The following is a 27,496-nucleotide window of genomic DNA, read 5'->3' on the forward strand; positions in this document are numbered from 1 at the left end:
AAACGAGATGCTTACGGGTTGCAGCCTTCGTGAAGCTCTTTCAGACTTAAAGGAAGGGCCTTCGCTGCTGTCCTCACTTGAATCAAAAAGAGCATCAGAAAAATCTGGTATCCTAGCCATCTGAAAAAGGAAGAAAACAATATGACTATATATTAAAAAAAACAGTTACAAGAAAAGGTTTTGTTGAAAATACACAATAATTATTTGCATTCAGAACCATACCAATAAGCTCTTTGTCCTTCTTAACTTTGGAACAATGTTGTGCTCTGAATGCACACCAGAATAGTTTTTCATGGAATCCTCATCAGTTTCATCCACTGTGCTCTCATTTGAACTAAACAGAGGCTCACAAACATCTGATACTCTATACATCTGCAAAAACAGTTAGATAACAGAGTGATGTCAAGGTATGGCAATCCATCACAAAGAAAGGATTTTAAAACTACTTTACATTCTATTGCCATAAAAAATAAAAGTGTCTGAGAAATAGCAGAATGTTTTCTGTACTCCTTTTCTTTCTAACAACCTCATTGCAGTGTAGATTTAGAAGTGGGTCTTCTATGCAGTCCTCATCTGTTTCATCACTTAGGGGATAATCCACGAGGGTTAACACCTAAATTCAATTAAACACAACATAAGCAGTAAGTAACATGGGTTTAATTATGACAGGTATTTTCCCAATAATATACTGTGCCTTATGAAAATATTCCCTCCTTGGAAGTTTGCACCTTTTTTGCTTTTATATAATTGAATCACGGTCGATATAATTTGGGGGGTTTTTTGTCAGTAGTGTATAAAAAATCTATTTAATCTCAAAGTGAAAAAAAGATTTCTATAAAGTAGACAGATATTTAATGTTAATTAATTTAAAATACATAACAATTATTGTAAACATATTCATCTCTTTTAGAGTGACATATTTAAACACAGGTCCAGGAAATTAGTGCCAGTAGTCTCACAGTTAGTGAAATGGAAATCCCTCTAAGTATAAATGTGTCATTGTGTGATTGCAATATAAATACACATGCCAGTCACTGGGTTTTCAGTATTCCTGCTAAAATTACAGCATAAAGACAAAAGAATACTCCAAGAAACCCAATGAAACATCTGTTGAGTTCAGTTAAATCCATCAATATGAAATGAAAGGAATATGGCACATAAAATCAGCATAGAGCTGACTGTCCTGACAAAATAAGTGACTGTTCAAGAAGAAGAAAAGTAAGTGGGTGCACTAAGATACCTATGATTACTCTGAGAGCAGAAGGCAAATGTACTGGAGTGGCTAAGTCAAAGCCCAGACCACAATCCAATGGAAAATTTGCTACTAGATGGGACAAGGGCTGATCATTCCCAATCCCACTGCAACCTGGCAGAACTTGAGCAGTTTAGAAGAATGGAGTCAAATTGCTGTGTCGGGATGTGCAAACCTGAGATAGACCGACTCACACAGGCTTAATGTTGTAATTGAGGGTGCATGCACTAAATATTGACTTGTTCAGTTTGAATATTTATGCACTAACTTATTTTAGATGAAATGTTCTTAATTCACACTGCTGTGTAGAAATAGGTTTTCACTTTGATATTAAAGAGATCTTTTGTTGCAAATTCTGTATAGTCAAAAAAGCCTAATTGTTTTTATTCAATGAAACAAAAGGAGAAAACATTTGCAAGGTGATGTAAAAGCACTTTAAGTTAATGATGTTATGAGCAATCATAATGTACTTGAAGAAACATATACCAGATGTTGCTGACATTGCAGTTGTCAATAAAGCAGTCTTTTGAATTAAAATGAAGTTTTTTATAACTCAACACACCTAAGAGCCCCTATGAGGGTCAAGACAAGAAACAATGTGGGTGTGTGATTACTGGGCCCCACATGGTGTATCCTGGGCAACATTTGCGTGGTGAGGCTCACAAGAAATTAGACCATAAAGTATGACGTGTGTGATGTGAACTGGCCCCACACAGTGTGTACTGGAACATGTGTGTATGAGGCTCACAAGAAGTTAAGAAGACACAGAATGAGTGTGTGATGTACACTGGGCCCCACATGATCTGTCCTGGGAACATTTAGGTGTGAGGCTCACTGGCTTCAAGATGTGGAGTAGAGAATGTATGAATGTGTGATGTTAACTGGCTGCATGAGGACAAAATTAGAAAGGTGTCTGTCAGAGGAACTTCTTTCCTTGAAACTGAAGTCTATATCATCACCCTGAATGAAAGGCTGCATCAGACAAGCAGCAATGATTCGTCCCTATCTTGGCAATCAAACTACACAGTGTGCAGACCAACAGTATCAACATTACTTGTGCATGAGCATCATCTTGGCTTGAATCCTCATGTGAAGCACCATGTATGGGGACGTCTCAGTCTCTACTGCCACAGCAGGAGCCTGCTTGATTGTTACCTGGAATTTAGATACAAAGAACAACACATTAAGTACTTACAGACATCGTGTCTCTATTGAGAAATATGCACGTTACTGGAGTTTAGTCTATGTGAAAATCATGTCTGAAACAGCATAAACTGAAGGCTACATGTATACCCTCATCTTCTCCAGAGATACCAACAAGTGTCACAATGCGTTACTGAGGGTTAGAATGCATCAAATTCAAATGAGCCTTTTCAAACATGCAGCTGCTCAAGTAGTGTAGAAATATACCTGCAATTATCAGAGTTTAAATTATGACATGCGTTGCACCAAGGATATGAAAGCACCTAACATGTGATCCACACGGAGGGCCCCATGAGGGTCAAGACTGGAAACAATGTGAGTGTGTGATGTGAACTGGGCCCCACACAGTGTGTACTGGGAACATGTGTGTATGAGGCTCACAAGAAGTTAAGAAGACAACAGAATGAGTGTGTGATGAACACTGGCCCCACATGATCTGTCCTGGGAACATTTAGGTGTGAGGCTCACTGGCTTCAAGATGTGGAGTAGAGAAATGTATGAATGTGTGATGTTAACTGGCTGCAAGAGGACAAGATTAGAAAGGTGTCTGTCAGAGGAACTTCTTTCCTTGAAACTGAAGTCTATATCATCACCCTTGAATGGAAGGCTGCATCAGACAAGCAGGATGAATTCATCCTATCTTGGCAATCAAAACTACACAGTGTGCAGACCAACAGTATCAACATTACCTGTGCATGAGCATCATCTTGGCTTGAATCCTCATGTGAAGTACCATGTATGGGGGACGTCTCAGTCTTTACTGCCACAGCAGGAGCCTTCCTGATTGTTACCTGGAATTTAGATACAAAGAACAACACATTAAGTACTTATAGACATTGTGTTCTCGATTTAGAAATATGCACATGTTACTGGAGTTTAGTCTATGTGAAAACCATGTTTGAAACAGCATAAACTGAAGGCTACATGTATACCATCTTCTTCTCCAGAAATACCAACAAGTGTCACAATGCATTATTGAGGGTTAGAATGCATCAAATTCAAATGAGCCTTTTCAAACATGCAGCAGCTCAAGTAGTGTAGAAATATACCTGCAATTATCAGAGTTTAAATTATGACATGCGTTGCACCAAGGATATGAAAGCACCTAACATGTGATCCACACGGAGGGCCCCATGAGGGTCAAGACTGGAAACAATGTGAGTGTGTGATGAACACTGGGCCCCACACAGTGTGTACTGGGAACATGTGTGTATGAGGCTCACAAGAAGTTAAGAAGACAACAGAATGAGTGTGTGATGAACACTGGGCCCCACATGATCTGTCCTGGGAACATTTAGGTGTGAGGCTCACTGGCTTCAAGATGTGGAGTAGAGAAATGTATGAATGTGTGATGTTAACTGGCTGCAAGAGGACAAGATTAGAAAGGTGTCTGTCAGAGGAACTTCTTTCCTTGAAACTGAAGTCTATATCGTCACCCTGAATGAAAGGCTGCATCAGACAAGCAGCATGAATTCATCCTATCTTGGCAATCAAACTACACAGTGTGCAGACCAACAGTATCAACATTACCTGTGCATGAGCATCATCTTGGCTTGAATCCTCATGTGAAGCACCATGTATGGGGGACGTCTCAGTCTCTACTGCCACAGCAGGAGCCTGCCTGATTGTTACCTGGAATTTAGATACAAAGAACAACACATTAAGTACTTATAGACATTGTGTTCTCGATTTAGAAATATGCACATGTTACTGGAGTTTAGTCTATGTGAAAACCATGTTTGAAACAGCATAAACTGAAGGCTACATGTATACCATCTTCTTCTCCAGAGATACCAACAAGTGTCACAATGCGTTATTGAGGGTTAGAATACATCAAATTCAAATGAGCCTTTTCAAACATGCAGCAGCTCAAGTAGTGTAGAAATATACCTGCAGTTATCAGAGTTTAAATTATGACATGCGTTGCACCAAGGATATGAAAGCACCTAACATGTGATCCACACGGAGGGCCCCATGAGGGTCAAGACTGGAAACAATGTGAGTGTGTGATGTGAACTGGGCCCCACACAGTGTGTACTGGGAACATGTGTGTATGAGGCTCACAAGAAGTTAAGAAGACAACAGAATGAGTGTGTGATGGATACTGGGCCCCACATGATCTGTCCTGGGAACATTTAGGTGTGAGGCTCACTGGCTTCAAGATGTGGAGTAGAGAAATGTATGAATGTGTGATGTTAACTGGCTGCAAGAGGACAAGATTAGAAAGGTGTCTGTCAGAGGAACTTCTTTCCTTGAAACTGAAGTCTATATCGTCACCCTGAATGAAAAGCTGCATCAGACAAGCAGCATGAATTCGTCCTATCTTGGCAATCAAACTACACAGTGTGCAGACCAACAGTATCAACATTACCTGTGCATGAGCATCATCTTGGCTTGAATCCTCATGTGAAGCACCATGTATGGGGGACGTCTCAGTCTCTACTGCCACAGCAGGAGCCTGCCTGATTGTTACCTGGAATTTAGATACAAAGAACAACACATTAAGTACTTATAGACATCGTGTTCTCGATTTAGAAATATGCACGTTACTGGAGTTTAGTCTATGTGAAAACCATGTTTGAAACAGCATAAACTGAAGGCTACATGTATACCATCTTCTTCTCCAGAGATACCAACAAGTGTCACAATGCGTTATTGAGGGTTAGAATGCATCAAATTCAAATGAGCCTTTTCAAACATGCAGCAGCTCAAGTAGTGTAGAAATATACCTGCAATTATCAGAGTTTAAATTATGACATGCGTTGCACCAAGGATATGAAAGCACCTAACATGTGATCCACACGGAGGGCCCCATGAGGGTCAAGACTGGAAACAATGTGAGTGTGTGATGAACACTGGGCCCCACACAGTGTGTACTGGGAACATGTGTGTATGAGGCTCACAAGAAGTTAAGAAGACAACAGAATGAGTGTGTGATGGATACTGGCCCCACATGATCTGTCCTGGGAACATTTAGGTGTGAGGCTCACTGGCTTCAAGATGTGGAGTAGAGAAATGTATGAATGTGTGATGTTAACTGGCTGCAAGAGGACAAGATTAGAAAGGTGTCTGTCAGAGGAACTTCTTTCCTTGAAACTGAAGTCTATATCGTCACCCTGAATGAAAAGCTGCATCAGACAAGCAGCATGAATTCGTCCTATCTTGGCAATCAAACTACACAGTGTGCAGACCAACAGTATCAACATTACCTGTGCATGAGCATCATCTTGGCTTGAATCCTCATGTGAAGCACCATGTATGGGGACGTCTCAGTCTCTACTGCCACAGCAGGAGCCTGCCTGATTGTTACCTGGAATTTAGATACAAAGAACAACACATTAAATACTTATAGACATCGTGTTCTCGATTTAGAAATATGCACATGTTACTGGAGTTTAGTCTATGTGAGAACCATGTTTGAAACAGCATAAACTGAAGTCTACATGTATACCATCTTCTTCTCCAGAGATACCAACAAGTGTCACAATGCATTATTGAGGGTTAGAATACATCAAATTCAAATGAGCCTTTTCAAACATGCAGCAGCTCAAGTAGTGTAGAAATATACCTGCAATTATCAGAGTTTAAATTATGACATGCGTTGCACCAAGGATATGAAAGCACCTCACATGTGATCCACACGGAGGGCCCCATGAGGGTCAAGACTGGAAACAATGTGAGTGTGTGATGTGAACTGGGCCCCACACAGTGTGTACTGGGAACATGTGTGTATGAGGCTCACAAGAAGTTAAGAAGACAACAGAATGAGTGTGTGATGGATACTGGGCCCCACATGATCTGTCCTGGGAACATTTAGGTGTGAGGCTCACTGGCTTCAAGATGTGGAGTAGAGAAATGTATGAATGTGTGATGTTAACTGGCTGCAAGAGGACAAGATTAGAAAGGTGTCTGTCAGAGGAACTTCTTTCCTTGAAACTGAAGTCTATATCATCACCCTTGAATGAAAGGCTGCATCAGACAAGCAGGATGAATTCATCCTATCTTGGCAATCAAACTACACAGTGTGCAGACCAACAGTATCAACATTACCTGTGCATGAGCATCATCTTGGCTTGAATCCTCATGTGAAGCACCATGTATGGGGGACGTCTCAGTCTTTACTGCCACAGCAGGAGCCTTCCTGATTGTTACCTGGAATTTAGATACAAAGAACAACACATTAAGTACTTATAGACATTGTGTTCTCGATTTAGAAATATGCACATGTTACTGGAGTTTAGTCTATGTGAAAACCATGTTTGAAACAGCATAAACTGAAGGCTACATGTATACCCTCATCTTCTCCAGAGATACCAACAAGTGTCACAATGCGTTACTGAGGGTTAGAATGCATCAAATTCAAATGAGCCTTTTCAAACATGCAGCTGCTCAAGTAGTGTAGAAATATACCTGCAATTATCAGAGTTTAAATTATGACATGCGTTGCACCAAGGATATGAAAGCACCTAACATGTGATCCACACGGAGGGCCCCATGAGGGTCAAGACTGGAAACAATGTGAGTGTGTGATGTGAACTGGGCCCCACACAGTGTGTACTGGGAACATGTGTGTATGAGGCTCACAAGAAGTTAAGAAGACAACAGAATGAGTGTGTGATGAACACTGGGCCCCACATGATCTGTCCTGGGAACATTTAGGTGTGAGGCTCACTGGCTTCAAGATGTGGAGTAGAGAAATGTATGAATGTGTGATGTTAACTGGCTGCAAGAGGACAAGATTAGAAAGGTGTCTGTCAGAGGAACTTCTTTCCTTGAAACTGAAGTCTATATCATCACCCTTGAATGGAAGGCTGCATCAGACAAGCAGGATGAATTCATCCTATCTTGGCAATCAAACTACACAGTGTGCAGACCAACAGTATCAACATTACCTGTGCATGAGCATCATCTTGGCTTGAATCCTCATGTGAAGCACCATGTATGGGGGACGTCTCAGTCTCTACTGCCACAGCAGGAGCCTGCCTGATTGTTACCTGGAATTTAGATACAAAGAACAACACATTAAGTACTTATAGACATTGTGTTCTCGATTTAGAAATATGCACATGTTACTGGAGTTTAGTCTATGTGAAAACCATGTTTGAAACAGCATAAACTGAAGGCTACATGTATACCATCTTCTTCTCCAGAGATACCAACAAGTGTCACAATGCGTTATTGAGGGTTAGAATACATCAAATTCAAATGAGCCTTTTCAAACATGCAGCAGCTCAAGTAGTGTAGAAATATACCTGCAGTTATCAGAGTTTAAATTATGACATGCGTTGCACCAAGGATATGAAAGCACCTAACATGTGATCCACACGGAGGGCCCCATGAGGGTCAAGACTGGAAACAATGTGAGTGTGTGATGTGAACTGGGCCCCACACAGTGTGTACTGGGAACATGTGTGTATGAGGCTCACAAGAAGTTAAGAAGACAACAGAATGAGTGTGTGATGGATACTGGGCCCCACATGATCTGTCCTGGGAACATTTAGGTGTGAGGCTCACTGGCTTCAAGATGTGGAGTAGAGAAATGTATGAATGTGTGATGTTAACTGGCTGCAAGAGGACAAGATTAGAAAGGTGTCTGTCAGAGGAACTTCTTTCCTTGAAACTGAAGTCTATATCGTCACCCTGAATGAAAAGCTGCATCAGACAAGCAGCATGAATTCGTCCTATCTTGGCAATCAAACTACACAGTGTGCAGACCAACAGTATCAACATTACCTGTGCATGAGCATCATCTTGGCTTGAATCCTCATGTGAAGCACCATGTATGGGGGACGTCTCAGTCTCTACTGCCACAGCAGGAGCCTGCCTGATTGTTACCTGGAATTTAGATACAAAGAACAACACATTAAGTACTTATAGACATCGTGTTCTCGATTTAGAAATATGCACGTTACTGGAGTTTAGTCTATGTGAAAACCATGTTTGAAACAGCATAAACTGAAGGCTACATGTATACCATCTTCTTCTCCAGAGATACCAACAAGTGTCACAATGCGTTATTGAGGGTTAGAATACATCAAATTCAAATGAGCCTTTTCAAACATGCAGCAGCTCAAGTAGTGTAGAAATATACCTGCAATTATCAGAGTTTAAATTATGACATGCGTTGCACCAAGGATATGAAAGCACCTCACATGTGATCCACACGGAGGGCCCCATGAGGGTCAAGACTGGAAACAATGTGAGTGTGTGATGTGAACTGGGCCCCACACAGTGTGTACTGGGAACATGTGTGTATGAGGCTCACAAGAAGTTAAGAAGACAACAGAATGAGTGTGTGATGGATACTGGGCCCCACATGATCTGTCCTGGGAACATTTAGGTGTGAGGCTCACTGGCTTCAAGATGTGGAGTAGAGAAATGTATGAATGTGTGATGTTAACTGGCTGCAAGAGGACAAGATTAGAAAGGTGTCTGTCAGAGGAACTTCTTTCCTTGAAACTGAAGTCTATATCATCACCCTTGAATGAAAGGCTGCATCAGACAAGCAGGATGAATTCATCCTATCTTGGCAATCAAACTACACAGTGTGCAGACCAACAGTATCAACATTACCTGTGCATGAGCATCATCTTGGCTTGAATCCTCATGTGAAGCACCATGTATGGGGGACGTCTCAGTCTTTACTGCCACAGCAGGAGCCTTCCTGATTGTTACCTGGAATTTAGATACAAAGAACAACACATTAAGTACTTATAGACATTGTGTTCTCGATTTAGAAATATGCACATGTTACTGGAGTTTAGTCTATGTGAAAACCATGTTTGAAACAGCATAAACTGAAGGCTACATGTATACCATCTTCTTCTCCAGAAATACCAACAAGTGTCACAATGCATTATTGAGGGTTAGAATACATCAAATTCAAATGAGCCTTTTCAAACATGCAGCAGCTCAAGTAGTGTAGAAATATACCTGCAATTATCAGAGTTTAAATTATGACATGCGTTGCACCAAGGATATGAAAGCACCTAACATGTGATCCACACGGAGGGCCCCATGAGGGTCAAGACTGGAAACAATGTGAGTGTGTGATGTGAACTGGGCCCCACACAGTGTGTACTGGGAACATGTGTGTATGAGGCTCACAAGAAGTTAAGAAGACAACAGAATGAGTGTGTGATGGATACTGGGCCCCACATGATCTGTCCTGGGAACATTTAGGTGTGAGGCTCACTGGCTTCAAGATGTGGAGTAGAGAAATGTATGAATGTGTGATGTTAACTGGCTGCAAGAGGACAAGATTAGAAAGGTGTCTGTCAGAGGAACTTCTTTCCTTGAAACTGAAGTCTATATCGTCACCCTGAATGAAAGGCTGCATCAGACAAGCAGCATGAATTCATCCTATCTTGGCAATCAAACTACACAGTGTGCAGACCAACAGTATCAACATTACCTGTGCATGAGCATCATCTTGGCTTGAATCCTCATGTGAAGCACCATGTATGGGGGACGTCTCAGTCTCTACTGCCACAGCAGGAGCCTGCCTGATTGTTACCTGGAATTTAGATACAAAGAACAACACATTAAGTACTTATAGACATTGTGTTCTCGATTTAGAAATATGCACATGTTACTGGAGTTTAGTCTATGTGAAAACCATGTTTGAAACAGCATAAACTGAAGGCTACATGTATACCATCTTCTTCTCCAGAAATACCAACAAGTGTCACAATGCGTTACTGAGGGTTAGAATGCATCAAATTCAAATGAGCCTTTTCAAACATGCAGCTGCTCAAGTAGTGTAGAAATATACCTGCAATTATCAGAGTTTAAATTATGACATGCATTGCACCAAGGATATGAAAGCACCTCACATGTGATTCACACGGAGGGCCCCATGAGTTTCAAGACTGGAAACAATGTGAGTGTGTGATGTGAACTGGGCCCCACACAGTGTGTACTGGGAACATGTGTGTATGAGGCTCACAAGAAGTTAAGAAGACAACAGAATGAGTGTGTGATGAACACTGGGCCCCACATGATCTGTCCTGGGAACATTTAGGTGTGAGGCTCACTGGCTTCAAGATGTGGAGTAGAGAAATGTATGAATGTGTGATGTTAACTGGCTGCAAGAGGATAAGATTAGAAAGGTGTCTGTCAGAGGAACTTCTTTCCTTGAAACTGAAGTCTATATCGTCACCCTGAATGAAAAGCTGCATCAGACAAGCAGCATGAATTCGTCCTATCTTGGCAATCAAACTGCACAGTGTGGAGACCAACAGTATCAACATTACCTGTGCATGAGCATCATCTTGGCTTGAATCCTCATGTGAAGCACCATGTATGGGGGACGTCTCAGTCTCTACTGCCACAGCAGGAGCCTGCCTGATTGTTACCTGGAATTTAGATACAAAGAACAACACATTAAGTACTTATAGACATCGTGTTCTCGATTTAGAAATATGCACGTTACTGGAGTTTAGTCTATGTGAAAACCATGTTTGAAACAGCATAAACTGAAGGCTACATGTATACCATCTTCTTCTCCAGAGATACCAACAAGTGTCACAATGCGTTATTGAGGGTTAGAATGCATCAAATTCAAATGAGCCTTTTCAAACATGCAGCAGCTCAAGTAGTGTAGAAATATACCTGCAATTATCAGAGTTTAAATTATGACATGCGTTGCACCAAGGATATGAAAGCACCTAACATGTGATCCACACGGAGGGCCCCATGAGGGTCAAGACTGGAAACAATGTGAGTGTGTGATGAACACTGGGCCCCACACAGTGTGTACTGGGAACATGTGTGTATGAGGCTCACAAGACAACATAATGAGTGTGTGATGGACACTGGGCCCCACATGATCTGTCCTGGGAACGTTTAGGCGTGATGCTAACTGGCTTCAAGATGTTTAGAAGAAAAACAGATAAGTGTGTGATATTAACTGGCTGCATGAGGACAAGAGTAGAAACGTGTCTGTCAGAGGAATTCATTTCCTTAAAGGCCAACACTGTTTACATTACTGCATTACCTGTGCATGAGCATCATCTTGGCTTGAATCCTCATGTGAAGCACCATGTATGGGGGACGTCTCAGTCTCTACTGCCACAGCAGGAGCCTGCCTGATTGTTACCTGGAATTTAGATACAAAGAACAACACATTAAGTACTTATAGACATCGTGTTCTCGATTTAGAAATATGCACATGTTACTGGAGTTTAGTCTATGTGAAAACCATGTTTGAAACGGCATAAACTGAAGGCTACATGTATACCATCTTCTTCTCCAGAGATACCAACAAGTGTCACAATGCGTTATTGAGGGTTAGAATGCATCAAATTCAAATGAGCCTTGTCAAACATGCAGCAGCTCAAGTAGTGTAGAAATATACCTGCAATTATCAGAGTTTAAATTATGGCATGCGTTGCACCAAGGATATGAAAGCACCTAACATGTGATCCACACGGAGGGCCCCATGAGGGTCAAGACTGGAAACAATGTGAGTGTGTGATGAGCACTGGGCCCCACATGATCTGTCCTGGGAACGTTTAGGTGTGATTCTCACAGACTTCAAGATGTGGAGTAGAGAAACTTATGAATGTGTGATGTTAACTGGCTGCATGAGGACAAGATTAGAAAGGTGTCTGTCAGAGGAACCTATTTCCTTGACACTGAAGTCTATATCATCACCCTGAATGAAAGGCTGCATCAGACAAACAGCATGAATTCTTGGCAATTGAACTACATAGTGTGCAGACCAATAGTATCAACATTACCTGTGCATGAGTATTATCTTGGCTTGAATCCTCATGTGAAGCACCATGTATGCGGGACATCTCAGTCTCTATTGCCACAGCAGGAGCCTGCCTGATTGTTACCTGGAATTTATAAACAAATAAAAAACACTAAGTACTGAAAGTATAGAATTGTATGAGTGTGTGATGTTCACTGGCTCCATGAGGACAAAAGTGTAAAGTTGTCAGTCAGAGGAACTCATTTCTTTTAAGGCCAACACTGTCTGCCTCGCACCATTACCTGTGTACACGCATCATCTTGGTCTGAATTCTCATGCAAAGCACCATGTCTGGGGGACATCTCAGTCTCTGCTGCCACAGCAGGAGTCTGCTTGTGCGTTAGCTGCAATTTAGATACAAACAATAAAACACTATGTGCTGACAGACATCATGTGCTGTTTTTCAGAAATCTGCACATTTTAAGTTTAGCTGAATGCTTATCAACAAGTCAAAATGCATTATGGAAACAGACATAAAACAGTAGCTGTTGTGCCCAAGTTCACCAATTTTTACTTTTGCAACACATTTTTTATAGAAATTAGCAAAAACAAAGTACCTTTTTACGCCATTGCCATTCACAATCACCGTAGTTGTACTCAATTTCAGTTCCAATTTCTATTTTCTTCACAGCAAATAGACACAGATGTGGTCTGTTGTTTACTATGATTTTTTTCATGATGCAGTTTGGAGATTTATGGTTGTCATTCACTAATCTTCCAAGAGAGCCATCTTCTTTTGATGCATCAATGCTAAAAAAATGTGACAGAAAAATGTTCATTTCTACAGCGTGCACCTATTTACATGTTTGTTATCACTTCCATTTAATATACATGTTTTTGACAGTGTGACAAGACTGAGATACTTTCATTACAACATATCAAGTTTCCTTGATGACAACTTACGTTACAGACTTAAACTTATTTATTAGACTAAATTGTTAAGTCTATCCCATGTGTGATTACAAAGATTGTTCCTATTGTCATTCATTAACCATTCAGAACTTTGTTTCAGATTGCAATCAAAACATAATTTCTGCAAAATGCAAAACTTTCTTACCACCAGCGACGTTTTTGCCATTCAAATTCAAACAGAAATGTACTCTCTTTCTCGGAGTAGTGTCTGGACCGGCATTCTTCAACTGATATGAGTTCACCTCTGTATTCCAAGAGGAAAGCTCCTGGTTCAATGGGCTGGGTCACAAACACTCCTCTGCCTATGAGGACATAATTAAATACACATTTAATTGAAGAAAAACTGAGTTGTCTAAATTTTCTAATAAAAAAAATGACCCACAGCTCATAAGTACTGTTTGGCAGAAAAGTCTCCTGTTGTGTGTTGCATGTGTGAAACAACATCAGAAGAAAACCAGCTGGGCATTCAGTGGTTTTCTTCTGTTGTATATGTGTGGAAGAGACTTTCATAAATAAATAGTACTGTGCATAATTTATACTGTGCAACTGTGTGGTGTAATATGCAATGATTTGCTGCCGCATACCTTTGTAACTATTGACAAATCTTTCCATAAATCCCGGCTTGTCCCTTGAAGACTGAATATATGATTTTGCATCATCAACAGGCTGTATCCTTTTCTTCCTTTTTGACATTCTGTCTCTGTGAAAATAAAGCCCAAAATATGACACAGATTTTGCATGGGTATCTCATAAAGATACCTAAACTTATGAATGTATAACCAATAAAAATGTGATACCACAATACCATAATGAGGAATTTTCTTGAACCCCTGAAAACAGTGTGCTACGGCTGCAACTAACGATAATTTTATTAGCTGAATAATTAATTATTTGGATAAAAAAGAAATAGTTTGAATTTCCACTCTTGTAATAAGAAACGGAACATTAATTAAATTTCACAGTGCAAAAAAGTTCCCAAACATCCCTGAGTAAAAGTATATACCATTATTCACAAATATTCTAATAAAACTAGTCTTACAAATACAATTTATCCAAAAACTACTGTAGTGCATGCAATAGAGAAATGTAACGCATTACTACCCATCAGTGCAACACAGTGAAACTCAAACAAAACTGTCACGTCACTCAGCCTGCCATAATATTTTACTGGATTTTGGTAGTTTTGTAGTACAACAACATTCATGCATTTGCACATGGCCACAGAACTTTACCTTACCTTAGTAGAGGACAGTGGCTCTTGGATGGACTACTTAATGTCACACCTTCCTACCTGTGCTAGACTTATTGATTTATTAGGAGTATTTATTTGCTCGTTTGTGTTTATTTGTTAGTTTATATTTAGTATTATTATATTAAATTAATGTAATCTATTGTATGAGTTTATCATTAGTTTAGTATTTTTCTAAAAAATATTTATAGATAATTTATAAAAAATAAATAATAAATCAATAAGTAATAAAGAAGTAAATGAATAATTAGTTTATGATTTATGAACAAACAGGATCAAATCAATTAGGTGATTATTTAAATAACACATTATATTAATAATAAATTCAACTAATTAATCAATAATCTATTAGTTATTATTAATGTAAATAATTTTAAATGGTATTAACTTAGTTTTATTAACACATATAAAGTGTAAATGAATGGGTAATAGATTAATGAATGAATAAATAAATCCTTAAATAGTTAATAAATAGTTAACATTTATTTCAATATTTATTAATGTATTTATTAATTTAAATTTAGTAGTTCATCTTTACTTCATTATTTAATAATTATTATTTATGTATTATTTTTTATTATTGTCAATTTATTATTATTAATATCATTTATCATTATTTTGATTTTCTGCTATTTTCTAATATCTATTGTTGCCATTATCTACTATTTTAGATGTATATCTGGTTCAGTGAGCTACTGGACACTCGAATTTTCCTTTGGGGATTAGTATAGTATTGTAGTAAGTGTTATAGTAGCAACGTGTCTGCCTTGGCCTGCTAGCTGTTAGCTCGTTCCTCATCTGTCTGTCCTGCAGAGATGTTTTTCAGTGTCTTCCTACTTTTAAATCTACGTCTCCTGTCCCTCTCGACCCACTGACCAGCAGGCAGATGGGTCCCCCCGCATAAAGTGCCGGGTTCTGCTCAAGGGTTTTTTCCCTGTTGAAAGAGTGTTTTCCTTGCCACTGTTGCCTTGAGGCTTGCTCTGGGGGTTCAGACATATGGATTCTGTAGAGCATCTTGAGACAATTTGACTGTAATTGTCGCTATATAAATAAAATTGAATTGATAACTTATGGATGGTAGAGCTAAATGCTAGTGGGCTAGCGGCTAACGGCTAGCGGGCTAACGGCTAGCGGGCTAACGGCGAGCGGGCTAACGGCTAACAAGCTAGCAGCTAACAGCTAGCAGGCTAATAGCTCAAGGTGCTAACAGTAACCACTTACTTTTAATCAAGAAAAGCCCCTGTGTGGTGCTTTATTTAGTATCACTGCTGTTGTTGTTGCAAGTAGCTGGCTATAGAGGACAGACAACATCAAAATTAACAAAGTTCAGCTTAAATAAACTTACCTGTTTTGCTCAGCATGGCAGGCCTGGAGTTGACAGACGGAGATGGAGGAGTGAGTGTCATATGACAAGAAGGCCCCGCCCACACCTCATTCCATTGGCTGATATGATACACACTTCAGGAAGTGTGTGTATCTGCTGCAATACCGCATTGCACCACTTGAAGGTCTCACAAGCACAAAAAATTTACACACTTTTACACACTACCCACTTTTTGCTACCTTGTGGGCCATGTGAAAAAAAAGCGGGAGGCATATCAGGGGAGTCTCCTGAGCTGAATTACATTGAAAACGGTGTGGGGCCCACTATTTTGGGCCCCACGCTGTCGCTGGGCCCCTCACTGTTGGTGTGCTCCTTGCTACTGGGCCCCACAAAGTAATAAATGCAAGTGCACACACACACACACACACACACACACACACACACACTCCCACATCTGCACGGTCAGGTCGGAGGGAGGGGAGGAAGGCGGATCTGTCAGTCCAGACTCCAGGACTTCCTCAGCAGAGCTAAAGCAGAGCCAACAGCGCAGTAAGTATTTCACTCCACCGCCTTTTCTTTTTTATAACATCCTTTTCCCACACTGTATTTTTAAACCGTGCGTAAGGTAATTAAAAGTGAATCAGACCGTGGAGTCACGTTGATCCCAGGTAACAGGTGACGGCGCGTAAACGCTTCAGCAACCTGTCATTTGGCTGTAATTTTCCACCAAACCTGCAGTTGTGGCGGTGCGATAATAGCACATGTGCTGCGTCTGGATCGGGAGCTGTGACACTCGGGAGTGATAATGATTGCGCAGAGGTTGTAATAATGGACTTTCAGCCGCGGTAATGAGGCGAACAGCAGGAGAGCCTTTTGATTCTGGCTCATTTCTGCTCATGTCCCCCCTTAACTCCCGGCGGCTCGGTGCGACACTTCCTGCTATGTGTCGTCCGCGTCGTGGTCGCCTTGCATGACTCGTAGAATAACATGCCAAAAAAAAGAGGAACAGATGCGGGCTGTGTGTGTTTGTTTTTATCTTTGCTTAATTCTAAATCGGCTGCATGCTTTCCTGGTAATTATATTCTCACAGCTGTTTAGTCAGTGGATTTTTATTACAAAATGACAGTATTTGCTTTTCTCAGTTAAGAAATGTTTAATTCATTTATATCTGTCAATCAGCAGGTTAGAGGCCTGCAAGTGCAAGTATTTATAGTTTCTCAGGTAATGTTTTGAATAACTTTACCTAAGTCTTTCCAAATTTAATCACTCTCAATGAAAAACTAAGAACTGAAAAAATCCAAAATGTAAAGCATGGTGGTGGCATCATCACAATTTGTGTTACTTTACTCGAGTCTTTCCATTTAATGCAAATTCATGCTTAAATTTGGCACTTTTAGTGAAAAATTAACAACTAAATATGACATTTTGAAAAAAAAAAACAGCCCAAATATGAAGCATGGTGGTGGCATCATTATAATTTCCGTTGCTTCACCAAAGTTTTTCTGTTTATTAGTTTGCTATCATTAAAGCAAGTGACCAGGACATGTAAAGCACATTTAAAGCCTGTTAAACCAAAGTGCTTTCCAGCCAACAGATAAGATCGACATGTACATTTACTTATCAAGCTTAAATGTTAGGGTGAACGTCCTGTAGGGCTTTCTATTGTGTGAATATACCCGAGTAATTTAAATGTTATCAAGACAAAACACAATCATGTTATCTTTTAAGGATATCCTGATCCAGATCACATTTTTTGCCCCCGATCGGATCCAAGTTATTTACTACGAGGAGTCCATATTGCTTAACTCAATAATAAGTATTGTTGATTAGCTGCAGTACCTGGTTGCACCACCAGGTAAAGCTTCTGAAAAAAATCCAAAATGTAAAGCATGGTGGTGGCATCACATTTCAAGAAAAGCGATCACTGTTTTGAATAAATTGTACTTCTAAGTCAAGTTTTTTTGCAAATTTATAGTTGAATTTCATTACATTTCATGAAATATTAAGCAGCCAACATCAAAAACATCATCTCATGTGGAGCATGGTGGCGGCATCATCATGATTTAGGCAACAAAGCTATCATTAAATCAAGCCACCACTATTTATACAGCAAAGCAAGAGCTGTGGCGCCAAAGTGCTTATCAGTGGAAAAAGAAAATAGACTTTGTAAATTTACTTAGCAAGTTTAAATATTAAGGTGAACAGTGTTATCTATTGTTAGAATTTACCTGGGAAATTTAAACCCAACCATGTTATGAACTAGGGATGTCAAGGTCAAATTTGTTTGCATATAATCTGATCCAGGTTATTTACTATGTAGTGTATGTGTCCCAATCTGGATCATTTTCCTACATAATACACACTTCTGTGTTGGTGCATGACAAAATCTTCTCTTGACCTCCAGCTACTGCACATATATTAATTCTATATAATTTATTTTTCACATCACTTTAGTAATTCTGATTTCATCACTACCAATAAAACAGAAATAGCTCAATACAACACTGTTATATGTCATAGGTACAAATTCTTTAGTTTGGTATTCTTAATTGGTAATTTCATAAAGCAAAACGTGGATTTGTTTGCTCAAAAGTTTCGAACTGAGTTACATCGATAAATGAGGTAAAATCAGCCAGGTGACACACTGCATCACAGCTCTGTGTTTGTCTACGTCAGCTTCTAATTTGATTGACTTTAATTTTGTTCAGGTGATGGACTAACGGCCTAAAGCATCAGTATTAATCTCTCTGTCAGATCATGGAGGAATCTGCCCCCCGTCAGGGCCGCTCTGTGTTTGTGGGGCTGGTCGGAGCTTCGCAGGTTCTGGGCCTGGCGTCGGTGGTGCTGACGGGTGTGTGGATGGGTCACTACCGCCAGGGTTTTGCCTGGAACGGCTCGGCGCAGGAGTTCAACGTGCACCCTCTGTGCATGGTGCTGGGCCTGGTCTTCCTGCATGGTGATGGTGAGTCCTAATTAAAGGTGCAACAACTGTTACTCTGGTAAAAGAAAACTGCAACTGTAATTAGGATCCGGGCTTGCTCTGGGGGTTCAGGCATGTGGGTTGAATTGAATATTTATTTCTCATGTTAGTGTATGTTGTGTCGGCTGCTATGAAATCGTGCTAGTGTGCAAATGTTGCAAATAATCCTGGTGCTAATCTCAGTGTAAAGTTGAGGTTGATGGGGGTTGTTTTTTTTACATTTATTTTCACTGGGCTGCGATTAACTCTTCAAAATTAGAAGGATAGCACACATAGGAATGATTAGAAATCCAACAAAGAAAAGAAAAAAGAAGTGAAAAATGGGAAATTCGCCCAGTGATGATTCAGTGGTGAACCAGGAATTCTACTAACATGCTGTATGAAAACTCAGGCAGTAAGCAAAGAAAAATTCCTAATCTTTACGCCGTAAATGTCTACATTCAATGACATAGCATCGCAATATTTACAATAGTTGTGGATATTTTAGTTTGGATCATGGTTGGCGGTACAATACACTTTTCAACAATATTTACCCAACATTAGAAGCTGAAAAATGAAGCTAACATTGCAGTGTAGTTCCCTAAATGACCACTTGAGGCTGGCTGCAAAAATGATTAAATCCCTATAAAACCCTTTGTTAAATCGCCAAACTTTACAGCAGACATAAACATATTTACAACCTCAAATAAAACATATTTTAGTCTCTATAGCTCATTTTCACAATCATGGCAGCTGTACAGAGTGAATTTGAATGTAACGCATGCATTTAAATAGGATCAAGTCCTAAAATTATTAATTAAGAGCATGGATGGCTGAATGTTCATTGACGTCATGAGGATGTATCCTGGGTTGGGGATCATGGATAGCTGTTGCAAATGTCATGGTAATCCACCTAAAAATATTTAACTCTGAATCACAAATGTGAAGCTAACGGTTGCATCAACGGGTCACTAAAATCATCAAGATTCACCCACAAGGAAGCATGAAATTCTCTCTCAAATGACACAGCAATCCATCCAGTAGCAGTCCAGATACTTCAGTCTGGATCAAAATGGATCGGCCATCAGCGCCATCCTCTGAAGATGCTGCAAGTAGAACTAAAAACACTAAAACAGATTAAAGCGCTTGCAGGAAGTGAGCCTTCTTCTTTGTCTGTCACATGACGCCGATACCACCGATATCTCCCATCAGATTTGTTGTCATGGTTACGAGAAGTCATTTTAGATAATGTTATGTAAAGTGAAGCAGAAAGCAGGTCAGATTCTGTAAACATCGTCCTGTTGCTGTGTGTGTGGTTGTGTGTTGTAGCCTGAAGCCACCGTGCTGCTGACCTGCTGCATTAAGCTAACACTGACCAGACGTCTTTAAGTCTCCCTCCCTGAACCATCCAGTCTGATTTATACATTTAAAAAAGAGAGAGAGAGAAATGGTTTGCATCATTGAACGTGTGCGTCTGTTTCCGTGACGAGTCCAGTGAAGCTTTGATAGAGCGACCCAACAGGGAACTGAAGATGGCGGCATGAAAAGCAGCAGTCAGCATCTTTTTCAGTTACAGAGCAGAATGATTCCACTCCTTCTGTCTTTAAATCCTCTTTTGACCAAATGTGTACGTCCAATTTGTCCTTTCTGAGCACTAAGCAGATTCTCAAAGTTGGCACCCAGTTAAAAATCCGGACGATATTTGGTTGAAGATCTATTTTTATCCGATTTTCAACCAGCTGGAAAGTGGTTTAAAGTGCGACAAAACACAAATTTGTTAAAACATTTTGATAAGATTATCCCAAAAAAAGAGTCTTTCATGCCAAAATGATTGAAAAACTAATTGAAAAGACAGTAAATTAGGTTTTTCCATCACCTAGAAGTCGCAGAAGCAGTTAAATAAAGAAAAATATATCTCGTATCTCATGACAAACTCAAACTTATGTCAGATATTTAGGGGAGTCAGAAACACTTATCAGCTTTTCCTCACGGTATTCATCACAATGCAACTAATCTGAACTTTAGCCTGCGCCGAGCGTAGCAGCACACCGCCCTGTTAGCTCATGTGTGTCAACAAACTATTGTGGTGCTGCACAAGTTGCTGGAATCAATGGATTTCAGAGTGAACGGTGCTGTTATTGCGTCCGGCCTGAAAGTTAGCGACCAAGCTAACTGGCTGGGTACCTGACACCTAGCAAGCAAATGTGTTAGCATGAGGAGCTTTTTGTCCCTTTTGTCTGGTAAGACACACAAGCTATTGTGAGTAGCATGTACCCAGCTAGCTGTTGTGTTAGCTACAGTAGTTCAGTAACTGATCTTGCAAGGAACATGTGACCAAACTTTCTGCAACAAATATTTCACAAATGAATATAAATAAAATTTATTATGCCACATTTTGGTATACCTAGGTATAGACTTTGCCTTTTATCACTCAAAGTTCATTTCAAACAAAGCACAACATTGTAATGGAGACTAAAATGACCGTGAAGACAGCAGGAAGTCCTGAGAAATTGCTTTAAGCAGCTCAGTTAAAGCATCCTCACTCTTAATTCCTTCATTTTCCCCGGTAGTACAGTCGTGTAGCCTCCACCTGATCTTTTCTTCTTGTCGTCTAGTAACTGAAAAACCTCCAGCTCTGATCTGACACCGTGTTCCTTAGAGAACACACTGTGAAGCAAGAACCTGAACTTTCTGGAACAAACCTGCTCTGACTGCAGCAGATCACTGTGAAATCAAGACACCGTGAGATTTCCCCCTGTGTGGTTTGCTGTCTGCAGCTCTGGGAACTTTTGCTAATCACAGTAACCTCATTAGCTCAGCTGGTTTGGAGCTAGATTGAATTAGAGCGATAAAAAGCAAAGGTCAGGGGGACATTAGATGAGGGCTAGTGTGAGATCTGAACACCCTGGGGGGTGTTTCTGCACACAGACAGACACGCTGATGTGGATACATTTGACAGCATCTTCATCAGCGTTTTGACCTCTTTTCAACATGTTTTAGTGTCTCTGTTTGATGTGAAAAACAGAAAAAGCCTCATTTAGATCAGTTTTTGTGAAATGTGGCTCCCTTTCATCTTCGTGCTCACTGTTAAAGAACAAATGTGGCACAAGCTGCTTTTTAGAAATGGAACAAAGCTGGTGGCTCAGGTGGCCAAAAGACAGGATTAAAACTAACACAATTAGCAGTTGTGTGTGTGTGAGTGTGACCTTTTGCTCCAGTCAAAGCAAACACAGTCGAATGCTCAGTATGAATGCAACTTTCAGCATCTCAGAAGAAGAAATGGACAGTGAGTTGATCTGATCGACTTTAGACGGCTGGTATCTGGACCATCTCTAAAACAGCAGGTCTGTTGGGGTGTTCCTGGTAAACTGCGGTTAGTGCTGAAAACCTGGATGATAGAATAGTACCAGAACAAACAGTGCAAGTCCAGGTTTCCATTGGTCTGTGTAGCGGCCCCTTGGATTAAAGGCATTATGGAGGATGTTTTTTTTGTTTAATTTGTCTGATTCACATAAAATGAATATACTGACCTTTAGTGGACTTGTATGTATGGTTTCTAAAAGAATAAAAAATAAAAAAAATAACTGTGGACATGGCAGGACCTGAAAAACATCAGCCAATCAAAGCGCTCGGACCGAGGCGTTTGGTTTGCTCCCTTTCCTGTCAATCAAAAATCTTCATGCTCAGGCCGAGTTACGTAGATTACGTACGCCTTGGACTTACGTGTTTTCTGTATGTGTTGCTTTGGTATAGCTTCGTAGTTAGCTGGCGACTTGTTTTGCTCATCTTTTTTTACATAATGGCAGATAAAGATCCAGGGGGACCCAGTCGTAAAAGACAACTTCACGAGTCCTACGCAAGTTTCTGGAGGGGGGCGTTTCTTCGTAAATGCTAAGAGGGGGGAGGTTAGAGGGGGGTGAGGGAGAGGTTGTATGTGCGCATGCGCATGCTACGTTCAAAGTCGTAGGAAATCAAATCTCCTCTAATGCCTTTAATTCAGCAAGACACAGAGAGTTTCAAACGGGTGTCGATTTATTCTCTCTCGACGGGCACCATGTATCACAAACACCGTGAAAACTACAGAATAAAACAGGAGAATACAAATGCCTCACTGTAGTTTCACAAATCATTCACATATAAATCATGTTTACATATTAATCATGTTTAGAACCAATACAAATAAACGCAACTCATCTGATAATAATGCATATTTAACATTGTCATACCTCATTCCGCTCTCCAAGGGCGCTAACTTCAGTGTTAGCCATCAGCTAGCATGCTTTCTAGCTCGACACACACATACGCACGCTGCTGTTCAGGGCTATGAACACAAAATAATGAGGTGAATCACACCCTTTCCTAGTACAATTCAAAACAGATAATATATGTATGATGCATAACTACTGTTTTTAGACAGTGTTTACCGTTCCTCTAACAATGTATGAGCACAGCGTTGTGTAGACAGAAATGGAAGTTCTGCCTCACAAAACAGCAGAAGAAGAAACGCGTGCTTAACAAAATAAAAGCAGAACAGACCACAAGGTGGCAATGCAGGACTACGATGTCTTAACACATCAACAATAATATGCAGGAGAATAATACTACAATTTATCAGACATTTACAGTCTGATGTCCACTCCTTGTGTTTCTTCATCCAGGTGACTATTCTCCCTCAGTTGTGGGTTTTCCTCCTCCCAACAGCTGATGTTGAGATATGTTTCACTGCTTGAACTCTAACCTGAGTTGCTATTGATTGAGTTGCTTTTTCATGGTCAGTCAAACTTGTTTTCCCTTTTCTCTATCATTGTTCCTATTAATAAGATAATGAATAGGAAAACAAATGAAAAGTACCTGGGGTTGCCTGATTTCAGAGTGTTAGGTTTGTTCTTCTCTTTTTTTGTGTGTGTCATTAGCATCAAGGAAGTTATTTTTCCCCCTAATTTTTATAGTTTAAGTGAAGTTCATGCTGTTGAACTTCACTTCAAAGGGCTTCACAGGGCTTCAAGGGTGATGGAAGAACAGCATGTATATCCTAAACTAATGATGTAATGATGTAGAATGGGATTCTTGCCATAATATGGACTACTCGGGCGCCCAGATAACTCAACTGGTTGAGCTTTGCTGCCGGTCTTCTCCCTAGTTTCCTGTCTGCATCTCACCTTGACCTGTCAAAAATGGCCAGAAAGCAGCTTGTAAAAATAAGGATTACTACAGTAACTGAATAGGATGATTTCCTGTACACCAACACTACTTCACATAGTTCTACATTTTGGTTTCAGACATAATTCCATGTATTATTCCATAATTATTATGTCTGTAGTTTTGTTCTCCACTGTAGAAAGTAGTAAAAATAAAGGAAAAACCCTGCACTAGTCGATGTGTTCGTACTTTCCACTAGTAATGTGTGCACTTCTTCATTCATTGTAGTCGACCGTTGTCTCATTAGATGAGGAGAATTATCTTTTTTCTTCCTCTTTCCAGCCATCCTGGTCTACAGAGTGTTCCGTAACGAGGCGAAGCGGAACGTGAAGCTGCTTCACGGCATCATTCACCTGCTCGCCCTCATCATCAGCATCATCGGTACGAGACAGAAACACGTGTGTGTGTGTGAAAGTTAACAGCAGATAGAAACATGCATTTACATGTGTGTGTCTGATTGTGTGTGCGCAGGTTTTGTAGCTGTGTTCGACTACCACAGAGCAGCTAAGATTCCAGACATGTACTCTCTACACAGCTGGTGCGGCATGGCCACCTTAGTGCTGTTCTGCATACAGGTACATATGCACTCTCTCTGTGTTTATACGGCGCTCTGAATGTGTGCAATGTGGATCTGAACTCTAACCTTTTACCCTTCCGTGTCCCACAGTGGGTGATGGGTTTGCTGTTCTTCCTGTTTCCTGTCGCGTCGTCAGGGTTACGAGCCGCGTACCTCCCCGTCCATGTGTTCTGTGGCCTGGTTCTGCTGGTGATGGCCATAGGAACCAGCCTGATGGGCATCACAGAGAAACTCCTCTTCAGCATCATGTAGGTTTCGTCTCATTATCTGGTCATTCATCGGGTTGCTGTCAAGTGTTCTGGAAAGTTCTTAAAACAGCAACAAAAGCTTTTTGCCTGTGAGACGTTACGTCAGAGTAGCAAGCAGAAACTGTGGCACTTAAGGTATTTAAAGTACCAGTCCTTGCATTTGGATGCATTTTTTATGTAAAGACTTAAAGTAGTTGAAGTAATGAGGAGCAACAGCAGTTAAAATGTTGGACAAGTCTACACAGAAAGCTTTGGGTGAGTCGCTACTGAAAGCAGTTGAACACTTGGTCGAGGAGGTGGCCATGATTGAACTGTTAGTTGGAAGAGAAGAAGTTTAAGAGGTGAGATTTTAGCCGAGGGTGAGTTTGGGATTTCTGCCAGGATGCAGTGAACCAAACCGAAATCTCATCCTGATCCAAACGTCGCATACCGAACAGACAAATGCTCGTCCATAGATAAAATTACACACCATGATGATAAACCTCCTTTAAACATGTGAAGGCAGCTTGACTCTTTCGTAAACTCTGCCTCTAACGCTAAAATAAGGTTTTGACAAAATGTAAAGACATTTAAATGGGTCAACCATTAACAGATCATGCTGAAGAAAACTGTTGATGTTTGACGAAGGTGATGAGATCCATAATCCAGCTCTGATCATTGACAGACTGGTAGCTTATTCACAAAGGGCAAGATAGGGCTGGACAACATATTTCTTTCAATAAATAAAATTATCAGCTAAAAAAGTACATTTTGTGTTTGCTTAGTTTATCTTCGTCTTAAATCTGAAACATTTAATTGTGACAAATATGCAAAAATAGAAGATATCTGTAATCGTGGCCAATACTTTTCCCCTCTACTGTCTGTCATTCGGATCATGTATCCTGAATCTCTCCTTTTCTGTTGGTTCCCAGGCCGACTTACTCTCAGTTCACCCCAGAGGGAGTGCTGGCCAACGTCTTGGGGCTCCTGCTGGTTTTGTTCGGCGTGCTGCTGGGTTATTTGATCACCAGGGAGGAGTACAAGCGTCCGCCAAACCCAGAGGAAGAATCTCTGTCCGTCCACTTCAAGACCCTGACCGAGGGAGGCTCACCAACCTCACCCTGAAGCCTCCCCTTCATCTGGACGCCATCAGTGTCCTGTTAACCGACTGTTGTTTCAACATTCTCTATTACTACCTACCTAAACAGTCATCACTTTAAAGGCCAGTGATGATGAATGTGCTTAGAAAAGTCAAAAACTACTGGACAGAAAGCTGTAATGACAATCTCTCTGCAGTTAACACAGAACGTTCCCATTTGAATAGCTACACCCAAACTTATTTCCTTATACTTTTGCGAAAGAGTTTAAATTTTATCTAGAAGTAGCTTTGAGTCTGGTAGCTGCATTTATCCTGAAAGACCTAACATTTACAGAAAGCCGCTCTAAAGCTAGATTCCTTCTTTCTGCAGATTTTGACAAGAGTCTGGTTTATATCTTCCACTAACAGGAAGTTACTTCCATCAAAACATATAATACTGTGATGTTAGAAGTGAGAAAAAGATCCAAGAAAGACAGTTTGAGGAATGACGATCTGAGAAAACATCTGAAGTCTGCTCCTGTCCATGAGGATCTGATTCATAGTCCAACCACTGGTGTCATTTTACTCTGAATGCAGGATAAGAAGACAGCCAGCTGGATAGATGTAAATAATGCTGAATTTAAAGAAAATCTGCTTTGTCTGAGGTTTGAAGAGGAGGGAAATGCATTTAACACATTTTTAATAACTCGGTATGAAAACAGAACATTTGTTTGTTCATGAGAAAGTTCCTTCTGGCCTTTTAAGGGGAAAGTTTGATGAATGGATCCTTTCATTTCCTCTACAGTTCATGCAGTTGATGCCGAGTAACCGAAGCTACTAAGCCAAGAATTTCTGATCTATTTATTAAGTTGACGTGATAATTTATTTCATTATGATTAGAATGTCTCCTGAAACTGCAGTTTGGTGCCATGTATCTTTTAAAGACAGTAGCGATGCACTCCATAAACTCCATAATGTTCTGTTCTCCAGCGTTCTCCAGCATCTGTCTACCAGTTAGATGTTTGTATTTAAAGGGAAAAAAAACTGTTGTGTGTGTTTTTAGATGTGTGTTCTTAGAGTCTGATGCACTTTTACCTGAAGGTGTTCCGTTCATATCGTTGAATGTGCTTTTTGAATGTGCTTTTTATTATTTGTCTTGACTTCAGGACTCAACACTAGTGCCTAATGGAGTTTAGACAGATTCACAGTAGTGTGTGTTGTTTATCGTCTTCTGGACTGTGTCTTTGTTCATAAGGAAGTTCTGATCTCATCGGGACGACCTGAAATAAAGTGTGTGAAATGGCTGTTTGTTTTTTACCTGACGGAAACATCTGGTGTAGTTCTAATGTTAAATCTACAAATATAAAACCAGCTTCTACATATAGTAATAACTTTATTTGTGTAGCACCTTTAGGAAGAACATTCACAGAGTGCTCTGACAGGTAGAACAGAAGAAATGACAAAAACATACAGAATGGATAGCTCATTAAAATGGGACACAAAATGTCAAAAACTGGACACAAAATGTCAAAAACTAGACAAAAAAAGACAAAAATGGGACACAAAATGTCAGCAACAGGACAAAAAATGACAAAAACTTGATAGAAAATGTCAAAAGCAAGACAAAATGACAAAAAAGAAATAAAAAAACAAAAACATGACAAAATGTCAAAAACAAGACAAAAAATGACAAAATGGGACACAAAATGTCAACAGGACAAAAAAAGACAAAAACTTGACACAAAATGACAAAAAC

The 27,496-nt window shown here is 40.2% G+C and overlaps 2 protein-coding genes across 3 annotated transcripts in view; one reads left to right on the forward strand and one right to left on the reverse strand.

Annotated features, from left to right (window-relative positions):
- Positions 1 to 13,369, reverse strand: part of LOC110972454 (uncharacterized) — a 16,221-nt gene extending 2,852 nt beyond the window's left edge. The window contains exons 1-16 of the mRNA XM_051941480.1: positions 13,273 to 13,369; positions 12,773 to 12,965; positions 12,458 to 12,559; positions 12,199 to 12,300; positions 11,454 to 11,555; positions 10,711 to 10,812; positions 9,870 to 9,971; positions 9,029 to 9,130; positions 8,189 to 8,290; positions 7,348 to 7,449; positions 6,506 to 6,607; positions 4,827 to 4,928; positions 3,986 to 4,087; positions 527 to 613; positions 223 to 372; positions 16 to 120 (exon numbers count right to left, since the gene is read on the reverse strand). Of these exons, the coding sequence (XP_051797440.1) occupies positions 16 to 120; positions 223 to 372; positions 527 to 613; positions 3,986 to 4,087; positions 4,827 to 4,928; positions 6,506 to 6,607; positions 7,348 to 7,449; positions 8,189 to 8,290; positions 9,029 to 9,130; positions 9,870 to 9,971; positions 10,711 to 10,812; positions 11,454 to 11,555; positions 12,199 to 12,300; positions 12,458 to 12,559; positions 12,773 to 12,892 (1,584 nt within the window). The 5' untranslated portion in view covers positions 12,893 to 12,965; positions 13,273 to 13,369. The remainder of the gene's footprint in view (positions 1 to 15; positions 121 to 222; positions 373 to 526; positions 614 to 3,985; positions 4,088 to 4,826; positions 4,929 to 6,505; positions 6,608 to 7,347; positions 7,450 to 8,188; positions 8,291 to 9,028; positions 9,131 to 9,869; positions 9,972 to 10,710; positions 10,813 to 11,453; positions 11,556 to 12,198; positions 12,301 to 12,457; positions 12,560 to 12,772; positions 12,966 to 13,272) is intronic.
- Positions 13,370 to 16,107: 2,738 nt separating this feature from the next.
- Positions 16,108 to 27,044, forward strand: LOC110966251 (transmembrane ascorbate-dependent reductase CYB561). Of its 2 annotated transcripts, none has more exons than XM_022215556.2 (6): positions 16,108 to 16,249; positions 18,455 to 18,662; positions 24,141 to 24,239; positions 24,330 to 24,433; positions 24,526 to 24,683; positions 25,595 to 27,044. In XM_022215556.2, the coding sequence occupies exons 2-6, from the start codon at positions 18,458 to 18,460 to the stop codon at positions 25,785 to 25,787; spliced, it is 759 nt and encodes a 252-aa protein (XP_022071248.1). In that variant the 5' UTR covers positions 16,108 to 16,249; positions 18,455 to 18,457; the 3' UTR covers positions 25,788 to 27,044. The 2 variants fall into 2 exon arrangements, with proteins under 2 accessions (XP_022071248.1, XP_051797337.1); XM_051941377.1 differs by having other exon boundaries at positions 16,143 to 16,249; positions 18,409 to 18,662.
- The last annotated feature ends 452 nt before the right edge of the window (positions 27,045 to 27,496 follow it).

Source organism: Acanthochromis polyacanthus, chromosome 21 (assembly GCF_021347895.1).
Source record: "Acanthochromis polyacanthus isolate Apoly-LR-REF ecotype Palm Island chromosome 21, KAUST_Apoly_ChrSc, whole genome shotgun sequence".
Classification (NCBI taxonomy): Eukaryota; Metazoa; Chordata; class Actinopteri; family Pomacentridae; genus Acanthochromis; species Acanthochromis polyacanthus.